The sequence below is a fragment of the Pocillopora verrucosa genome, chromosome 6, assembly GCF_036669915.1.
Source record: "Pocillopora verrucosa isolate sample1 chromosome 6, ASM3666991v2, whole genome shotgun sequence".
In the NCBI taxonomy this organism is placed as follows: Eukaryota; Metazoa; Cnidaria; class Anthozoa; order Scleractinia; family Pocilloporidae; genus Pocillopora; species Pocillopora verrucosa.
Genome location: NC_089317.1, coordinates 2,084,931 through 2,107,093, shown reverse-complemented (window position 1 = coordinate 2,107,093; position 22,163 = coordinate 2,084,931). Strand labels below are relative to the sequence as shown.

The 22,163-nt window shown below is 36.8% G+C and overlaps 1 protein-coding gene across 1 annotated transcript; it reads left to right on the top strand.

Moving 5' to 3' along the window:
* The first annotated feature begins 1,766 nt into the window (after nucleotides 1–1,766).
* Nucleotides 1,767–14,301, top strand: LOC136281746 (tetratricopeptide repeat protein 28-like). The gene is made up of 6 exons (XM_066168623.1): nucleotides 1,767–1,961; nucleotides 4,336–4,482; nucleotides 6,101–6,262; nucleotides 6,532–6,609; nucleotides 7,216–7,283; nucleotides 8,467–14,301. The coding sequence occupies exons 2-6, from the start codon at nucleotides 4,386–4,388 to the stop codon at nucleotides 12,514–12,516; spliced, it is 4,455 nt and encodes a 1,484-aa protein (XP_066024720.1). The 5' UTR covers nucleotides 1,767–1,961; nucleotides 4,336–4,385; the 3' UTR covers nucleotides 12,517–14,301.
* Nucleotides 14,302–22,163: the final 7,862 nt, after the last annotated feature.

Genomic DNA, 22,163 nt, shown 5'->3' with positions numbered 1-22,163 from the left:
GTAAATAGCCTACTTACCGAAGCCAGATTGTACGAATTTTCCAGACATCTTGAGTTCTATCTGTGATACACGCTTGCCAATTCCCCTATCAGCTTTTGGAATCGACTTATCCCTACCTTTACCATGGCCAGACATCTCTTCTGGCACCTTACATCTGCAATTGGAATCACAAAGAGGAAAAAAAACATGACATCTAGAAAAACCTTTCAGGAATTACTGCATTCAGAAAACTAAAATGTCCAGACCTCTTGAGCACTATCTGTGATACACGCTTGCCAATTCCCCTATCAGCTTTTGGAATCGACTTAACCCTACCTTTACCATGGCCAGACATTTCTTTTGGCACCTTACATCTGCAATTGGAATCACAAAGAGGAAAAAAAATATGACATCTAGAAAAACCTTTCAGGAATTACTGCATTCAGAAAACTAAAATGTCCAGACATCTTGAGTACTATCTGTGATACACGCTTGCCAATTCCCCTATCAGCTTTTGGAATCGACTTAACCCTACCTTTACCATGGCCGGACATTTCTTTTGGCACCTTACATCTGCAATTGGAATCACAAAGAGGGAAAAAAACATGACATCTAGAAAAACCGTTCAGGAATTACTGCATTCAGAAAACTAAAATGTCCAGACCTCTTGAGCACTATCTGTGATACACGCTTGCCAATTCCCCTATCAGCTTTTGGAATCGACTTAACCCTACCTTTACCATGGCCGGACATTTCTTTTGGCACCCTACATCTGCTATTGGAACCACGAAGAGGAAAAAAAACCCATCTCTTGGTATTTCGGAGGTTGATTCATGTTTGAATTTCTGTGTCACGCTTGTCACGCAACTTATACAATAAGATAGAGAAGATATATAAACTGGAACTCAAATCTAGCTAGAATGTGGTAGAGCATAATTAATGTGATCATCGAAACAGCTAATAAAATCTTAAATAAACAAGGTAAGAGTGTCACGTTAGATTTTTTGCAAATTGTAGTGATTTATGCCAGTTGACGGTGGCGACAAGTAGGCGCACCATGTATATTTCACAGAAGCTATCAAGTAAATTTTGCCGGACTTTGAGTTCGTCTCAAGATAGAACAACACAAATACACAAGGAAATTTTTACAGTAACTTTATAACCATCCTTTTGTCTTTAAAAAGCTTGAAGCTCAGTAGATTCTGTCATATCGGTCATTGTTAAAACTGTCTTTGTTTTGATACTAATTCTCGACATAGAAAAAGTATGTCGGACAAAAATATTCACCAAAAAATAAATATTTCTTTGCCAGCTTCAATAACGACAGGAGATTAAGTTTAGATGATAAAACAAAGAATTGTGTTCACAGAAATACCGTAGGTCTGGTACATTCGTTACGTGAGGTCACACAACTCGGGTAATATTCACAGTGAAAATTTGCATATTTGAGCGGTCGAACGAAAAAAATTAATTCTCAAAAACTAAAACAAATTTTTACAAAAAAAATACACCACAATTATTAGAACATATTGGGCTACAAGGTATGAAAGTACGAGTGAAAATAAATTTGGGTGACTTGCCGCTGTTTGTTTGATGTATGGTGACATTAGCTCTTAAGAGTGCTATTGAGAACTTGTGAAAGTGAGATGAAATATTGTAATGGACCTTAAAAGATGCGAGAAGCGTGAGAGAAATATTTCATTTTATTTAAGTAAACACGTTGAGTAGGCACTTCCGGCTTCAAGCTTGCACAGAGTTATGGGCCAGGGGATTCCCCTTTCATTTTCGCAACTCGCCATTGAGATTCTTCGCTCTACAACAGAGCTTTCGAGTCTTTCTTGGTACTTCCTCAGTCTTGGTGACTTACTTTGAAACATTTCCATGACGGATTGAGGAATCAAGGTCGTAAATCAGTCAAACGTGCCTTCCATTTCCGCGACCGAAGTAAGAACGCATGGTTGAATCAGATTTGTGAATATAAGGTAAATACTTTTATTTGGAGTTCCTCAGTTAACAATCTCTCCTTCAAATGTTCTCAATCTGTCCTAATTTTCCCTGATGTCCGGCAATGTAAGACTTTCCTGCGGTTAAATGACGAGGATTGCCAACTTTTATTCGATTCTAGCGTGTATTAATTGTATTGACGCTTCGTGTTACTTGTAAGCTAATTGAGCTGAGCTTACATGAACATGTTACAACCGTCGAATTCACAAAAATTCTCAGCCAATACCTGGCATTTACATCTAAAAGAATTAATTTGAGAGAGTTAAAAGGAATCTCCAAATTACCGATTTGATTTAGTGCAAGCGCGGATGATCGATACACTTTCAGTTTCGTTTGCGTTTCATGTGCATGTGGAGCATGCGCACGAAAGTGTTTTGGGCAAGCTTTCTTGTCTGGGTTACGTGTTAACTCAAATTCCTTCCGTATTTAAGATGCATTTAATTAAAAAGCGATAAACATTTACAGCTTATCTCATGTGTTTATGTTTATAATTTTATAGTTTGAGAGTAATTTTTCTTTAGGATAGACTGCTTAGATTGTCCTTCCAAACTGTACTGTTATACTGATTTCCTTGTTAAATATTGAGACAAGTTGATTTTTCTTCAAATGCCGGCTTGTGATTTGTTGGAAGCGTCCTTTCAATTAACTACATTCAAGTTTTAGGGGTCCAATTCATCAACTGGTAATGATTGATTGGTATCTGAGTAAAGTTTTACCTTTTGTCATCTTCTAATCAATATATGATCAATCAATGATCACATCAAAACTGGTTTAGTTCTGCATGTGGCAGCATGCATCCAAGTATGTGTCTGGTGATAATTTATGTTATCATATAGTTAGGCTTGGGGTAAATAAAAAGTTCTGATTGGTTCTTACTTGGTCAGGATTTTGCTACCTAGGTCATCATCACACCATACAGACAATCATAAAACATGTAAATTCAAAGCAAACTAGTTTAGTCCATTAGTGCATGCTTTCTTGAGCTGTACTGGGGAATATTGGTACTATGCCATTCCTATACTGCCACAACCTTGGGCCAATATTCCCCAGTAAATTAAAGCCCTGTTGCTTAACTGGTTAGTTAGAAGGTAGTACTGGCTTTTGTAAAAATAATCTACACTGTATATGTATCTCTGGCTATTTTAAATCCCAGTACAATTGATTTCCTTGTTACTCTAGTTTTTATTGAATTTGTTTGTACATGAAGACAGCCAGTAAGGATTATTTGATATTTAAAAAACAAGCCATCTTGATTATTAGGAGAATTAAAGTTAGCATCAAAGACAAATCAGTTTTGTGCACAAAACAATGTAAACATGAAATGAATACAAAACAATCAGTGAAATGTAGATACCAGTAAGCCACAAATGTCTTCACCTGTACCAAATTGAAATCCATTTCAACACACATCAGCATGCATAAATGTATATATTTCACTGCTTTTTCAGCAATAAGTGTAACAGTTGAACTAACCCTCACCTATATGAATATGGGTGTCAGCTCAACAGTAAGAAATTGAATTAAAGAAATATATCTTTCATAAGTTTTGACCGGTAATCCCTATTTAAAAATCAGATGAGATAATTTTTCTTTGGTGTTGTAAAATGTGTTTTATTATGAAAAAGAATTCAGCATAAACTCTCTCCTCTTGTGGAGACATGGTAGTCTTATGATTTAAGTGAGGTGGACTCAGGGTCAAGAGGTCTGGGTTCCAGTCAATGTTCTTGTGCAAAACACTTTACTCTTACAGTGCCTGTCTCCAGCCAGGAGTACATGTATAAATGGGTAGCAAAAATTAGTTAGGGAAACCTGATAAAATGCTAGGGGGATGAAACGGGGGGGGGGGGGGGGAGAGAATAACAGTGGAATGGACTTGCATCCCGTCCAGTGCTGGGTAATAATACTCCCAGTTGCTTCATGTGAGGAAGCCAGGATTAATTAAAGCTCAAATCCAGATGCAACCTAACTACCTTAACCACCTCTTAGTTTAAATGATTTAAATTGTTGCTGTTACAAATTATATGAACTTGAAACACACAGATGTTGATTTTTGCCCAAGTTATTTCAGTCAATTGGGAATGTCTTTAGTAAATCTTGAAATTTATTGTAATGAGAAGAGAATTACTGTTCATTTAAATATTAATGCTTGTTTTCTTCAGTATATATATCTTTTGTTCTTTTACTGCTTTAAATATGCTATTAATATTAATTCCTTGTGATTTTGTGTCTATGTATCCCTCCCATTTTTAGAGGGGAAAAAATATTTAGTTTACAATTGGGTAATATGTTGAGCTAATTTTTTTACCATTTTTTTTGTTTTTTTACCAAGCAACCATCTTTTTTTCATGCCAGGATGACTTAAAACAGCAACTTTTTGTAAGAAGCATCCCCATACAGTTGCTATGGCTAAAGAAAGAAGTCCAATTAAGGTTCCATCTGAAAATGAAGACTTACCTTACAAAGAAAATGCTCCAGTTTTTGACGAGGACACTTTACAAGGTGAGCTAGGTTCAACTTTGGCTTCAGTCACTGTTAAAACGTTTTCTATTCCACCAGTTTCAAGAATGTAAGCAGATGTGGAGAACAATATATACACTGCATGACCACTTTAAAGGATATTTGGCCAGTCATGACTCTTCTATGGTTACAATATGTTGTTCATTGACTGAGAGGATCTATGACATATTTGTTATTTTCTTTTCTCAAATTTCAAAGCAATTACACAAAGTTATAATAAGTAAAGACTCTATTTGATCATCATATAACATTCATTTTGTAAGTTTGCATCATAAGTACCATCATCATCATCATCTTTCAATTATATTATGCAACAATCAATTGAAAGTTTCAACTTCCCCCAAGCAAACAATTTCCAGTAGAGTGCAAGTGTTATATCATTGAATATGGAGGTGTTTAACCCTTGACACCCAAACATCAGTATCCAAATTCTCCATACTATTCTTTGTATGTTTCTTTTGGTACTAAAAAAGAGAATTCATTTGAAGATCAATGCTTCTTAGGTTGGTGATCATTTCCTTTATTCTCATGAGCTTAGTGAATGATTGAGCAGTATTACTGTAAGGAGAAGTGAGATGCTGGTCACTCTTAGGGTTTAAAGAGTTAAGGTAGATAGTGAACTTTCACTAACAAATGGCTCAGAAGAAAAAAGTCTACAAGGTCTAGGTTTTAAAGCTTGGTCAATTAATTGAAAGTCAGGTTGCTACTTATTTTGTTTTTTGTATAAAAATTGTGTGGGGCATTTGAACACATTCTTAATTTTGCCTGTGGAAAAGGAATTTTATGAAACCTATCTCCAATATTTTTAATGCCGAGGGGTTTGTTTCGAATAGAGTGATGCTTAATTCTCATCATTATTATTATCCCTGTTGTCACCTACATTATTAACATCATTATAAATATTAATCTCATCTTCTTTGTCATTATTCTTCTCATTTATATAATAACTATTTTTCTATGAGTAATATTGCTTCTGGTTTTTATGACTGCAACATTTGGATCTTATTGACTCTTTTATAAGCTATCTAAAGGCAGTAGACTCTTCTACACATATAATATGCCAACCCTCCCTGATTGTCAGGGAGTCTCACAGACACGGAACAAGACTCTGGGTCTGCCATATGGGTCATCAAACCTTTAAGATAAAAGAGGATTCGGGTCAGTTCCACACAGAAACATAACATTTGAACTCCAGGTTTCCCACATCTAAGGTTATCTTGCCTTTTGTTAAAATTTAAGGGTTCTTATTACAATTTTCTTGATTGCACTTAGATTGTTTCAAAGTAGGGATTACACTTTCTTCCAAACAACACAACTGAGTCTGATTGGTTGAGCTTTCAACCAAAAAAATCTCCCATGAATTTACTGAATGGGGTGTGTCCTGTGAAGGGGGGTCTGCACACATCTTCTAAGCTTTTCAGGGGATGGGTCAAGTCAGGCAGGTGCAAAAGTGGCAGCTGGCACAAAAGGAAAAATCTTCAGATTTTAAATCTCCAGATCTTGGCAGCTCTGCTCATACACTAATTAACTACAACCACAGATAATTATTGACTATAACCACAGACTTTGACACGATTATTTTTTATTTTTTTCTTTGCAGCCACACCTGATGTTTATAGGAATCAGGGTGATGAGGCCTTCAAGAAAGGAGATTTCATCAATGCTATTCATTTTTACACCAAAGGAATTAAAATGAACTGCAATGAGAAAGAACTGAAGGCCAAACTGCACAACAACAGGGCTATTGCACATTTTAAACTTGGTAAGATGATGAGAGCTTTAGTATGAATTTTTTTTTTCTTTTGAAGCTATTGAGTTGTCATCAGTAGTTTTCTGAGATAGGTGATAATTTTTAATGCATGCCCAGAAAAATATACATCTTATCTTAATAGACCTCACAAATATACAAAGAAGTAACCTCTTACCCCAGATATCAGTGAGCATCGCAAGTTTTTCCCAAAATTATTGTAATGGAGTGGTGGTTGGTTTGCTACATGTATGGCTAATCAGAGATATTTATTTTGATAACAGGAAATCGCCAGGATTCACTAAGGGATGCAGAAGCAGCCATTGAGTTAAATCCAACTTTCCTTAAGGCAATTGTTAGAGGTTAGATATGTTAGCTGTGCTATAATAATAATAATAATAATAATAAAAGAATAACTCAGCACTCTAAGGTTAGAGTTGAGATTAGATGAAGCTCAATCTTGTCTCAATTGATAATTAAGAGGTCAAGACCACCCTTATGTACATTTGAATCCAGCTCTTGACTGCTACGCAACTACTTTTCATTAATTATGATGAGAATATTATTTTGAGCTGGATGAAGAACTCAATGCAGAATGCAAAGCAAAATTTCAGCACAAGTATTGTAGTTCTTTAAGCTCACTGAGTGAGGTAGTCACAGGTGTCAGATATGTTAAGGCACTATCTAGCTGTTTTAAAAAGAAGTAAGTATCAGGACTTACCTAACTCTTTAGGTAAGGAATTGTCGGTCCCAATTTAAATGTTCTTAGAAGTTTCAGTTGTCTTAAAAGCTAAATAAATCTAACTGAAACCTGATAGGGCCTGTTTATTCTTTTCCATTTAGTATTTTTGCTTCGTTTTGTTCTGTCGTTTTTTTTCTTCTGGTCTGTAATGATTTTAATGGTTTCGGGTTCTTTTTTCAGAATTGAGCTACAGTAATAATATGTTTCTTTGCATTGTTGCCTATAGGAACCACTGCTTGTGTTGAATTGAAGAGATTTGAAGAAGCAATCACTTGGTGTGATAAGGGACTAGCTGTATCCTTTGAAGGAATCTTTCATTTTTAACCATGGGTATAACGGAAAAAGTTTCCATAATTTAATGTTTTAAGGGAGAAAATACAAAGAAGGGTATTAATTATGATGGGAACTTGTCAGCTCATACTTTAAGAGTGTGTGATTAAAAACATGGGAAAAGTTATTACCTTGTGACTTATCAATGATATTACTCCTTTTAGCCAATTTGACTTAGTTCTACTATCCATGCCAATAACTGGTACATTAGTTTAGATAACCCTTTAATTCACAGACCAAATTTGTAATTATCCTTACTGTCAACTGTACAGTTCTTGTAATGTTAGTTCAGAGAATTCAGTATTGGATCAACTAATTATTCCCAAATTAATATTTTTCTTTACTCTCAACACTTATCTGATGATATTGTAATGCTCTCGTAAGGAGAAATTCTCTCTTGGTCGCTCACGGGAGTTAAAGGGTTAAAAGTCAAATATTCACCCAATTTATACATGGTACGTGGGTAGATCAGATCTCTCTAAAACAAGCCAGAACAAAAAGTTTGGTAATGTTTACATATCCTATGCAGATTTTCTTGAATTTAACCTTTTTAACTACTTAGAGACCTGGAAACTTTCGTCATGTTTTCCTATGGACAAATACAACTTTCAAAGGCACGTATTTGTGTTGTAGACTTGTTTCTTCGACTGCTGTAAAACATTCGTCTGATGTTAAAGCTATGTTAATTTAAAAATTAAGCAGCACTGCTCCCCAGTTTTTGGAAACAAGGGATTAAATCTAGGTATTTCGCGTTAAATTTTGAGGCTGCACATAGAAAAAAAAAGTTTTCAGTGTAGATTTACTTCATAACCGACTGAATGTTTATGAAACATCTACCTTTCACACAAGCCCTCCTAATAGACCATTTTATAGTTGTGTACCTAGTTGCCAAGCCTTTGATTTGGAGTGAGGCTGAAGGTGACCTTGTTGTGATAGAGACCAGTATCTAGTGACAATAATATCAAAGTAATTTGCATTTAAAAAGCAGCAATGTTTTTATCATAACAAGGTCACCCTTAGCCATCACTCTTGTTCAGAGGCCTTACAACCAAGCACGCAGCTGTAAAAATGGACTATTACATACCAATATGATGAGAAAAATAATATTTTCGTTTTGTCCACCTTTTTAACCCTTAACATAAAAAAGATTGACAAAAACAATAGGATCTTGTTGTCATTAAGACTTCAGTCTGTCAGAGAAGTGGGAAAAACGTCCATGGAGGAAAAAGATCCTATTGGTCATAACCATGGTAGTGCAAGTTCAGGTGATGTCAAAAAAGGCATAGAGTACCACAACCTACATCTTAAAATAGCTAAAGAAGTAGGAGACAAGCGTGGGGAGGGTGGTGCTTATGGCAATCTTGGCAATGCTTATTTTAGTCTGGGTGATTTCAAAAAAGCCATAGAGTACCACAACCTACATCTTAAAATAGCTAAAGAAGTAGGAGACAAGCATGGGGAGGGTGTTGCTTATGGCAATCTTGGCAATGCTTATCGCCATCTGGGTGATTTCAAAAAAGCCATAGAGTACCACAACCTAGATCTTAAAGTAGCTAAAGAAGTAGGAGACAAGCATGGGGAGGGTGTTGCTTATGGCAATCTTGGCAATGCTTATTTTAGTCTGAGTGATTTCAAAAAAACCAAAAAGTACCACAACCTACATCTTAAAATAGCTAAAGAAGTAAGAGACAAGCATGGGGAGGGTAACGCTTATGGCAGTCTTGGCAATGCTTATTTTATTCTGGGTGATTTCAAAAAAGCCATAGAGTACCACAACCTACATCTTAAAATAGCTAAAGAAGTAGGAGACAAGCGTGGGGAGGGTGGTGCTTATGGCAATCTTGGCAATGCTTATGACAGTCTGGGTGAATTCAAAAAAGCCATAGAGTACCACAACGTACATCTTAAAATAGCTAAAGAAGTAGGAGACAAGCATGGGGAGGGTGGTGCTTATGGCAATCTTGGCAATGCTTATGACAGTCTGGGTGATTTCAAAAAAGCCTTAGAGTACCACAACCTACATCTTAAAATAGCTAAAGAAGTAGGAGACAAGCATGGGGAGGGTAACGCTTATGGCAATCTTGGCAATTCTTATCGCCGTCTGGGTGATTTCAAAAAAGCCATAGAGTATCACAACGTACATCTTCAAATAGCTAAAGAAGTGGGAGACAAGCATGGGGAGGGTTGTGCTTATGGCAATCTTGGCGATGCTTATCGCCTTCTGGGTGATTTAAGAAAAGCCATAGAGTACCACAACCTACATCTTAAAATAGCTAAAGAAGTAGGAGACAAGCGTGGGGAGGGTGTTGCTTATGGCAATCTTGGCAATGCTTATTTTAGTCTGGGTGATTTCAAAAAAGCCATAGAGTACCACAACCTACATCTTAAAATAGCTAAAGAAGTAGGAGACAAGCATGGGGAGGGTAACGCTTCTGGCAATCTTGGCAATGCTTATCGCCGTCTGGGTGATTTGAAAAAAACCATAGAGTACCACAACCTACATCTTAAAATAGCTAAAGAAGTAGGAGACAAGCATGGGGAGGGTCGTGCTTATGGCAATCTTGGCAATGCTTATTTTAGTCTGGGTGATTTCAAAAAAGCCATAGAGTACCACAACCTACATCTTAAAATAGCTAAAGAAGTTGGAGACAAGCATGGGGAGGGTGTTGCTTATGGCAATCTTGGCAATGCTTATCGCTGTCTGGGTGATTTCAAAAAAGCCATAGAGTACCACAACCTACATCTTAAAATAGCTAAAGAAGTAGGAGACAAGCATGGGGAGGGTAACGCTTCTGGCAATCTTGGCAATGCTTATCGCTGTTTGGGTGATTTCAAAAAAGCCATAGAGTACCACAACCTAGATCTTAAAGTAGCTAACGAAGTAGGAGACAAGCATGGGGAGGGTAACGCCTATGGCAATCTTGGCAATGCTTATTTTAGTCTGGGTGATTTCAAAAAAGCCATAGAGTACCACAACCTACATCTTAAAATAGCAAAAGAAGTAGGAAACAAGCATGGGGAGGGTAGTGCTTATGGCAGTCTTGGCAATGCTTATTTTAGTCTAGGTGGTTTCAAAAAAGCCATAGAGTACCACAACCTACATCTTAACATAGATAAAGAAGTAGGAGACAAGCATGGGGAGGGTAACGCTTATGGCAATCTTGGCAGTGTTTATGACAGTCTGGGTGATTTCCAAAAAGCCATAGAGTACCACAACCTACATCTTAAAATGGCTAAAGAAGTAGGAGACAAGCATGGGGAGGGTGGTGCTTATGGCAATCTTGGCAATGCTTATTTTAGTCTGGGTGATTTCAAAAAAGCCATAGAGTACCACAACCTACATCTTAAAATAGCTAAAGAAGTAGGAGACAAGCATGGGGAGGGTGGTGCTCATGGCAATCTTGGCAATGCTTATTTTATTATGGGTGATTCCAAAAAAGCCGTAGAGTACAACAACCTACATCTTAAAATAGCCAAAGAAGTAGGGGACAAGCATGGGGAGGGTACAGCCTGGGGTAGTATTGGTCGTATGTATCAAACTGAGGGAGATTTGATAAAGGCTAACGAGTCATACAACCTAGCGCTTAAAATTGCTCAAGGGGTCGAAGACAAATACTTGGAGGCAGCGGCCTACTGTTCATTAGGATGCGTTTCTGAGTTGCAGGGTGGACTGCCAAAAGCCGTTGAACATTACCAAGCTAGCATAAACTTATTCAATTCCTTGAGAGTACTTCTAAAATCTAAAGATGAGTGGAAAGTTAATTTTCGAACTCAGTATCAAATGGCGTATACGGGTTTGTGCAGAGTTCTCCTAGAACAAGGTAATATAGATGAAGCCTTATTTGTTGCTGAGAAAGGACGAGCTCAAGCTCTGTCCGACCTTATGGAATCTAGTTTTTGTGGTGGAACAAGTCAGGACAAGACAGGCGATGAAGATTTAGCAGTCACTGCTAAGTCTTCATCGATTTGGATGAAACGTTTTTTAAAAGTTTTAAAAAACGTCCCATCAAACACCGTCTTTCAGGCAGTGGACAAAGCTGATGTCAATCTTTGGGTTGTGTCCGAAGGAAAACAAGTTCAGTTAAGACAAAGTACACTCAAAGGTTTTGTTTCAGAGAATAGTGGAGCAAGCCAGTCCTTTGAGTCGTTCATGCTCGGTGTCTATACACAACTTGGTGTTGATTCTATTGTGAGATGCGAGAATCGGTCTTTGGATGCTTTGAGGGAGAGCCCTTCAAATGTGGATGAGAAACCTAAAGAAGACACCCTTCAACCTGCCATCCAACAAAACAAATGCTTGAGCACTTTGTATGATATAGTCATGAAGCCGGTGGCTGACCTGCTTCAAGGGGATGAGCTAGTCATTATTCCCGATGGACCCCTGTGGCTTGCTCCTTATGCTGCTTTGAAGGATGGTAATTCTAAATACCTGTGTGAATCTTTCAGAATCCGAATCGCTCCATCATTAGCGAGTCTTAGACTCATTGCCGATTGCCCAGATGATTATCATAAAAGCAGTGGTGCGCTACTTGTAGGAAATCCGTGGGTAGCCGAGGTTACCAACAGCAAGGGAGAGGAACTCCTCGAGCAGCTTCCGTGTGCTGAAGAAGAAGTAGAAATGATCGGAAAAATTCTAAATATCACGCCAATCACTGGCAGACAAGCCACGAAACGTGAGGTGTTGAAAAGACTCAGTTCCGTTTCCTTAGTTCACTTTGCGGCACACGGATGTATGGAAACTGGCGAAATTGCTCTTACACCTGACCCAGACCGAACATCTACTGTGCCTACCAGGAAGGAGGATTACATTTTAACGATTCGAGATGTGTCAAATGTTCAACTTCGCGCTAAACTAGTTGTACTTAGTTGCTGCCACAGCGGTCGAGGCGAGATCAAGGCTGAAGGTGTGGTTGGCATTGCGCGTGCTTTTATGGGGGCTGGTGCTCGGTCTGTTGTGGTGTCCTTGTGGGCGATTGATGATAAGGCTACTCTTGAGTTCATGAAATGCTTTTATCGACACCTTGCCGAAAGTGAACCTGCAAGCGAGTCACTGAACCTGGCCATGAGAAGCCTTAGAGAATCAGACCAGTTCCGCGACATCAAACACTGGGCTCCCTTTTTGCTGATTGGAGATGACGTCACTTTTGACTTCATGGCAAAGGAAAGAGAAAATTTGAATACAGAATTAAATAAATGAAAACTTGTTTTTTTTTTTTCATCTCAAAAAGAATGACGCATGAACTTAGAGGGGTAAATGTTTCTCTATTTTGGCAATTTTGGCTATTTTTTCATTACTTTCTACTTTTTGTTGAATGGAACTCGAGATGTGTAACTTTACTTTGGTGAAGAAATAAAATCAAATTATTTTATTATATTTTGGTCAATGGAATCTTCTTTTTTTCTTAGCTTTACAAATTTAAATGCTTGCGAAGAGAACGAAATGTAACAAGGCTTTTGTTATGAATGCCTACAATAGTTGAACGCGAATACGAAATTTTCGTTTTCGTCAAAATGACACTCAGCTCTATTCCTGCATTACAATCAGTTGTATGGACAACAGTTTAAAAGTTTTTTTTTTCTTTTGCATAACCAGAAGCTTTTCCACTGGGTTTTAATTACCTTTATGCTCTAAGCTTTTTATAAGCGAAGAAACAATTCGTCATTTGCTAAAGTTGGCGAATTTTTTTATTTCCAAAAATTTGATTTGCAAAATTTGCAGCCAGATGTTGATGAAACTTGACGATTTTTCTACATCATAAATTACTTTGTTACAAATTGACATTATCTTCACAAGAAAAATTGATTTTTTTTTCAATCTATTTTGATGTAATCTAATTTTATCAGTGCCAAGATTGCCATTCTAATCTAAATTTGAAGAAGTAAACATCAAAGATGATGTTATTGAATCTACTGACCATATGTTAGAGACATAAGACCTACTTTTAAAGGTGTAGCCAGCCTCTTATCCCGTAGGCCCGGCCTACAATTGTTTTCCACCCGCTTGACTTTTATAATATGACTCTTTCAAATGTTGAAACAAAAATTAAAATTTCTCAGAGAACAGGCCGACAACAGGTCAAAAGGCTGGTTATCAAATGAGTTGGGTCAATTTTAGTCGGTTTAATCAAACACTTATCTGTTCGTTTTAAGGAACCAAGAGAGAGAGGTTAAAAATTGTCCATGTAATCTAAACTAGGAACAGCGACGCAGACTTGACTATAACTGAAGTTTCCATAGCTGTGACTTTTGATGTATGTGACAGGGAATTTGTTGTTTCTAGTTGGAAGATATTGATGCCCATAAATTATAGAAGAAGTTAAAGTAAGCCCTGTAGTCCTCGATGGGAATTATTTTGGTGAAAAGGTTCATGAATAAATGTAAACCAAGTCTGTAGTTGAAAAGGCTCAGGCCTCAGGATAAAACTTTTAATTTTTGAAAATTAGCTGTTCAAACTTTCTTCTTTGCTTTAAATTTACCTTAGCATAATTTGAAGATGTCTTTTTTAGTTTTAAGAACTTATACTTAGGTATTTAGAGTACGCTTTGTAATTAGAACCCGTTATGTGTATTTCGTGTGAAGTGTTTTTATGCTATTTTTCTTTAAAGTTGAAGATAATTGTTCATTTACCTTAGTTTATATTAAGTCATGAACTCCCAAGTTCTGAAGAAAAATCTCCCAACTGATAAGAGTGTGTTTCTCTTTGTTGCTTATTCCGAGAACTCGATGTAACATCACGTTTCTAGTAAATAACTATCCTCCAGTTTGATATTCTAGAATTCTTTTAGGCACCATGTTTGTCGGTGTGTTAATACTGTGAGGAGAGTTTAAATTATGATCAGTCTTGGGAGTAATTGGGTTCATTATACTGTCTCCGTTTAGCGCGTATTTTACTTAATGCCTCGGACAATTTAATGCAGTTTCTATTGTACTTATTTTTTTTACTTCTTTGTGTAGGTGAAATATACAGTGTATAAAATACAAAAACGGCGTTGATTTTCATTGTCTGTCTCCATATGCCACCACGTTTTCCATTGCAGTCTCAGTACCGCATGGAAGCCTTCGGTTATGCTGCTCCCGTTCCATCGCAGAAATACGCAGGCTGCACCTTCAATTTCTCCTCCAAAGACAGCGAGAATTCTCCGCTCCAACCACAGAAGAAACGAAGTGCTTACAGTATTGAGTCAGACGACGAGAATTGAACTGTAAAGCTTACCTCTTTTTCTGACTTACTGAGGACTTCTTGAATATCTTGTTGAAAACTTGCCTTTCCTTTGATACGCTTGACGGAGTTTTTGACACATGACGTCAAAGTCTTTCTGTTTTGCAAACAAAATGAGATGTAAAAGCATTTCCGGTTCCGCTTTTTATTTACAAACCGGCTCAGTACTGCATCAATGAAATATTTGAACTGACCAAGTCCTGTATTTGGGAGATTTCAAAATGGATGTAATAATGATTTTAGATATATGAAATTCATATATTTGCACTGCGGTGAAGAAACGAATTTAAGAGATCCTCGCAGCTAAGAACACTACTGAACAAGTATCATTATTCGTCACTTGGATTAGCTCAGTTGGAAGAGCGCTGCACCGGTATCGCAGAGGTCATGGGTTTTTTCCAGGTCCTATTGTTAACTACTAGTTCAGTGGTGTTCTTAGCTGCAAGAATCTCTTAAAATTTGTTTCTTCACCGCAGTGCAAATATATGAATTTTATATATCTAAAATCATTATTTATTAAGAATAAATTACGCACTCCTTTGTGGCGGATCTAGGAGGTGATCAGAATGTTCGGCAAACTTACTAAAGTGAGGTGATAACGGCATATTTTTCAGTCGTTTTAGAGTAGCTTGAGAATATTTCCCGGGGTGGATTATTACAGATAGCCCTCCCCCCATTACTGACGACCGCGTTCGGCTCTCACTTTGACCATCTCCTCACAAGTCCCGGATCCATTTCAGTTCACGAACAGCTGCACATAGCTCAGAGAAAGTCTAATAATGACCATGGTATATTTTTACATATTTCAACCGAAAGAAATACAGATAGGACATTTTATCAAACAATAATTCTGCATCAAGCGCTTAAACGAAAAAAATACGGGAAGTTTGATTATTGTTCATGTTGACGGCATATGTAAATTAAAATTGAGGGCTGTTTTTTGTGACATCAATAGACGTAAATTAAGTGTGAAAAATGCAATATTGTGTTTAGAATATGGAAGACTTTAGCCTATTAGGGTCAGTAAGTAAGAAAGGAATGAAAAACAACGAATCGGCCAATGACAGGACTATAAATTTATTTAGTCCACGGATAAAGAGCAGTTTGCAAATGAGCGATGTCAAAGACAGGGATTGTATTAGTTTCTCTTTACACCGCAAAGTGATTGGTCAAGAGTTTTGCTCCATCTGCCAGCTACTCCAAAGCAATTAGAGCCAGTCGCGACTTTACTAATAAAAAGCAAGATGATTTTCCTCAATTTTTCTCTCTAAATAATCTGCTGTTTAAAGTTTGTCCACTATTGCAAATAGAGAATGTTGAATTCAGGTTGTATTGAAAAAGGCAGAACCGTAAAAACTCAGCACATGAGAATACTCCATCTGAATCTTGTGCCGCCATAATAGACGAAAAATGTTATGTGGTGCTATATATTATGCAACCATCTATATGTGCAATCATATGAATGCAGACGACCACGTGACCGATCCGAGAACACCCTTGCGACGTAGAAAGAAATGACGTGGACGCATCCAAACGGAAACGGTCTCTTCATGTCCAAACCGAATCGTCTTTTTTTGAATAAGTATTTGTTTGTTGTGGTCAGTAGACAAACACTGATGAAAGTTCCAAGATAACAAAAAAAAACGAGGATAGCCAAGAACAACGGTGATTAGTGCAGGGTACAATTTAAAGAGGTGAAAATTGAGGCTTGATGTACAAAACGGACTAAACGTCTGATTGAAAGGCGTAGAGCTCCTTGTACGTCGTGTAATTAGCATAAAATGTATAACCTTCTGTCTTTGCCTAAGTTAGTAAGTGCCCGGGTTATTGTTGACAAGGTTGAGACTTTTAGTCGAATGGACAACCATCGAGTCTAGTCGACTTAGTATTATTCTTTATATCAGAAACCGCACAGCTAAATTCTGGAAGTCTATGTGTGATCGTAAGTAAGTAAAGGCTTTATTTGAAGAGGGTTATATTTAACTGTAGTAAAAATACTGATGAACTTGTGGCCCTTATTACACTATAAAGCGACCTAAAAATCGGTTTTGTATTTAATTCACAAGCTATACACTTAACAAGGTTATAAATTTATTATGCTATCGACAAGTACAAATACACACATTAAGTGATGACAACCTTAAAATGATTCAAGTAGCGAGGAAGCTTTCTAGTTATTTATAAATTTCTCATACAAAATGCGCTTGAAACTAGCAACTGATACTTTCTTACGCCAGACTCTATTGAACTCCAATGCTCAATTTTCTTAACCGTTAAAGCTCGTCATCCATCAATTTTCCTTAGGTACTTTTTACAAATCAAGTTTAACATTACCATGGCCGAGGCTCTTAACTCGTGCATTGTGAACTGGTATCAAAAACGAACTGTTATTCTCTGAACCAATTGACGATTCCTCTCATTATGTCCATGAGAGTGCGACGAATGGGTCCCATCTTCCAGCAGTATATAACAGGGTCCAAAGACGAGTTAAGGAAAAATAAAGTCATCACATAGAGTCGAGCTTCGTAAAAAGAAGTTGGACTTAAAAGGCGAGCCAGGAATAAAAAGGAGAGAATATAGCAAGGCAAATAACAAATTAAGAACACAATACATACAAAAAATGTTCCAAGAGCTGACTTTCGAAGCCTCCAAAAGTTTGATAAGTCGCCATTTTGAACTCCCTGTTGTACTTCTTGGATTTGAAGGCCTTCAATCTGGATTTTGTGTCGCTTTAAGATTATATAAATCCTCCAGTACACAATTATCACTACAATGAGGCAAACAGTCTTAATCACGAGCCCAAGGACTTGTGAGCTAATAGGCAATGGATCCCAAAAGACACTCGAAGAAATAATTGCGCTTAACAGTCATATTGATATCACCGCTGTAATGACGCACTTGTGAGTTACAAGCTCTCGATATCTGAGATGAAGATGAACAGCTAAGAACCTGTCCACACTTATGGTTGCAACATTAAAGAGCGAAGATACACAAAAGAATTTCATAACGACGATCAATCTCTTGTAGGAAATGCAGTCGATACGTTTTCGATTCAACCAGCTGACTAGAATAGAAATATGGAGCGGCTGTGCTAACAAACCAACGCCAACATCGGAGGCAGCCAGGCTCAGTAATAATGTTCTCAAAGGTTTTGGCAACAATGCGGTTTTCCTTATCGCATAGATGGAAACGATGTTTAAAATGATGTATATGACAAACAGCTGTTGAAGACACAATTAGCGACAAGTGCCGGACAAAAATCTTCAACATCCGGAGAGGTTCCGAAAAAGATTCGTTGAAAAGGTCGCAAACATTTTCCGCCGTGAGAGCTGAGCGTTAAAACTACTGTGAAAATTTTAAGTCATGTGCAGCTGTCAATCACGAGCATAGAACACAATCGAAGCCATCTGTACGTACAATCAAGATGTCTTCAACTCCGGCATTTGAATTTTTATGAAAAAGGATCGAGTATCGCTTTAACTTGGCGTTAGTTAGAACTAAAACAAATTATCTGTTTAATACTTCAAGACAATCCAACTAAACATGGGATTTATACCTAAAAAAGGGTAATTCAAAGGAAAGCTGTCATTAACATATTTTTCATCTATCAAAATGAATAAATGAAACATTATAGTCAGTTAAATAAAAGAGCGCTTCAAATATGTTTCCCTATAAATAAATTCGTTTGAATACACGAAAGACATCTTCAGAGACTCAATATTTTTACATATTTAAACCAAAAGAAATACAGATAAGACATTTTATCAAACGCTAATATAATTCTGCATACAGCACTTAAACGAAAAGAATACAGGAAGTTTGGCTATTGTTTATGTTGACGGCTGTTGTAAATTAAAAATAAGGGCTGGTATTTTTGTAAGATTAATATATTTAAATTAGACGTGAAAAATGCGATATCACGTTTGAATATGAAAAACTTCAGCCTCTTAGGGTCAGTAAGTAAAGAAATAATAAAAAAACAATAAATAGGCAAATGTAGGAATATGAGCGGTGTCGTGGACCGTGCTAATTTCGCTTTACATCTTAAAGTGATTGGTCAAGAATTTTGCTATTTAAAATGATTTTCCTCAATTTTTCTCTCTAAATAATCTGCTGGTTGAAGTTTGTTTACTATTGCTAATAGAGAATTTTGAATTCAGGTTGTACTGAAAAAAGCAGAACCCTAAAAAAGTGTGCGCATAAGAATACTCCATCTGAATCTTGTGCCATTATGCCAGAAGAAAACTTTTATGTGGTGCTATATATAATGGAATCATCTATATATGCAATCATATGAATGCAAATGGCAGAACTTCCATATGGCACAGTCTGTAATGAGGTGGGAAGGGATTCCTGTATATTCTAACAATTTTAGAGATCTTTTAATTTCTTATTTCAAATTAATAACAAGTCGCTTTGCAACTACAATGACTTGAAATAAAATTACGAAGCTTGTTAGGAAAAGAAAAAACGTGACGAAAAGTTTTTTCTCTCTTTCTTTATCTCAGGTTTTTTCAGTATGATATTGAAGTAAACAGCTGTTGTCTTTTCCTTCTTATCTCTCAAGCGTTTCTAATAACGATGCCCTTTTCGTTAATTTGGATACCGCATGTGAAGATTTGACGTACAGTAAAGATAATATAAAACCATGCAATTATTCAACTAACACAAATGGCATTGTCAGTAGCTCTAGAATGAAAAGAAAATACAACTGCTATCAACTTCGAATTCATTCGTCGAGCGTGACACAAAACCAGTACGACTAAGGGTAATATTTCGCGGTCTGTTCACTTCACTCAAAAGTACATCGCCTCATTCTTTCATCGAGAGAAATTTCGAAGACATTCTATGATGTAATTTTCCTGATGAAAAGTTCTACCTTTGAGTCAGTGTCCACGAAATGTGATATTAAAAAATAATCTTAATTCGCCAAGCCGCACCACGTCATTGATAGGAGGAACAGTTTACAAATTAAGTGCAATAGTTAAGAGTATATTAAAAATTAATCTAAAGAAAAGCAGAGACAGCTAATTCAATTGACCTGATTTCAGAGCTCTTTTTGTTAACAGTGTAATAGCACAGCTGATAAATCACTGATAAACATAGGGGCATCATAACTTTCAAATGGCTGCATTTGATTGGCTGAGGGTCTCTTTGGATGTTTTTTTTCCAATAAATAATTTCAATATCTTTGAATGAATCTTGGCTGAATCAAAACTGTGAAATATTGCTCAAGGGTTACCCCAAAATCTCCGAGTTTGAAAATCTCCATTGGACTCTTATCGTCAACTGCGTTTTTAACAGTTTTATCGCTACACAGCTATCACGTTAAACGTTGTCACAATCTATGCAACTGCAAAAACGTCTGCCATGCCGAAACCTTTAAAAAATTGTTGCTGATTGTTGCTGTATCTGATGTTACTGCTGGCTTGATGGTGGAGCCCTTTTTTTGTCTCATTTTTTATAAAATGGTTGCAGCTACATAATCCAGACTGCATCTTCTACTTAGGATTCGTGTTTGTCATCGGGTTGTTTTCCATTGCTTCGTTCTTCAATATCGTGGCCATTAGCGCGGACAGACTCTTAGCAGTTCAACTTCATCTTAGATACCAAGCACTTGGGACTCACACAAGGGTTGCTGTATTTTCAACCTTAACACTATTCCTCGTTCCTTATGCTGTACTCACGGCAATCATGTCAGGTATTGGAACCTTTTGCCTTCTCGTCACTAGAGCAATCTATTGCAAGATCTGTTTCATTACACGACGCCACAAAAGGCAAATTCAGCAACTACGAGAACTAGAGGCACAAGCTAGACAAAATAGCGAGATGAGGAACTTGGCAACCATCATGAAAACTGCTGTCGGTGTTTTATACGTTTACTTTGCGTTCTTGGTTTGATATTTCCCTCGCTTTATCCTTTTGGATGCCCGTATAATTATCGGCCCCAATATTGTAAGAACTAGTTTTTCACTTTACAGACATACGCTTATGTTCTTCAATTCAACACTAAACCTTGTTATTTACGGCTGGAGGATGAGACAAACTCGACACGTTAATAATGGACACACTACGAATAGTATACACCAATCGTGAGTTGTGATTCAAGACCGTGAGAGCGATATTCATACTGCAATCCACCGCTTCTTCCGCGCGCATTCCAATTTTCACATGATTGGCATTTTCTGGCATTCAGTTTTTCATTTGATGTTTGTTGAAATCAGATTCTTAATTCCGTTACTTGAACACTTCCGATGTAGGGCTCCGTTTCATTTGGGACCTTGTCCAGATGGACACTCTATCCAATTTAACTTCCTCTGCAAGGTATTAATCTGGCCGCGTCATATTTTTTGTCTCTGTTAGATTTCGGACACCGTAAGACTCCGTCCCACCTTAGACGTTGTCGGCTCATCAATGACATTTAATTCAAGGTGAAGTTCGACTTTGGAAAACCAATTTTGTCAAAGGAGAGTTATGCTCTTGTTTTAGAAACCATACAATATCAGGAAGTACTTATTGAGTTCTGAGATTCAAAACAATAATCTATTCTGACTCTGAAAACTGTCTTCAAATGTGCTTACAATTAAACCGCGGAAGCCATCAGTTTGAGCAACGCACTTGGTTTTGAGCGCGCTTGGTTTTGCGGAAGGTTCAAGTTTTGTTTAATTAACTTACTTTTTCTGAACTCAATCTTTCAACGTTGTTCTGAAGCAGAAGAAAACCAAAGAAGAGGTTCTTCTGAGAAATGGGAAATGTATGTCGATTTAAAGGAGAACGAGGTTGCTTTTTTTCGCAATCTTTGTGGGTGAAAATAACCAAACAAAAGTGTTGAAATAAGTTGATAAAAACTGAAAAAGAACGCACGTTTATCTACTTATCATGAATAGATAGAATTTTCGGAAGAGCACATCCAAATTAAAGCAATGATGTTGTATTTCACATCGAGAAAATTCGAAGAAATCGTATAAAGCCATCACATAGATAAACGGACCTTCATTCGAATTAGTTAGTTAATTAGTAATTAATTAGTTAGAATTAATTAGTTTCCAAGAAATTTTACAGTAAAAAATACCCTTAATACCCTTTGATTTAGCCAATTCTAAAGGCAGAGCTCCATGTTGCACCTAAGTTTCCAAATGCTTCCAAGTTACGCATGCAACATCGCATTCCCATTTCCTTTTCTCTTTCCCTTCTACTTACGTTGTGGCTAGATTTGTGCTAGCAATACATTTGTTCCTGTATGCTTAATATAGCAACTTTTACGAAAGGACATTCGGTCACGTGTTAGACCAAATGCTCTCGGTTTTATGGGTTATTATTTCTATTATCACATTTTACATGTATGTATGTATATATATATATATATATATATATATAAATATATATATATATATATAAATATATATATATAGATACACACACATACAAATAAATGTAAAAATTAATGTGAAATAAGAAATTAAAATATCGCTAAAATGGTTAAAACAAAATGTTTCTTTAAGCAGTGTTTGAATTCTGTCAATGTCCTCTTCTACTTGGATAACGGGTCTAAGGAATTTCAAAGTTTGATATTCCTAAAATAAATTGTTCTTTGCCCTGTGGTGGATCTGTAAAGTGGGATATGA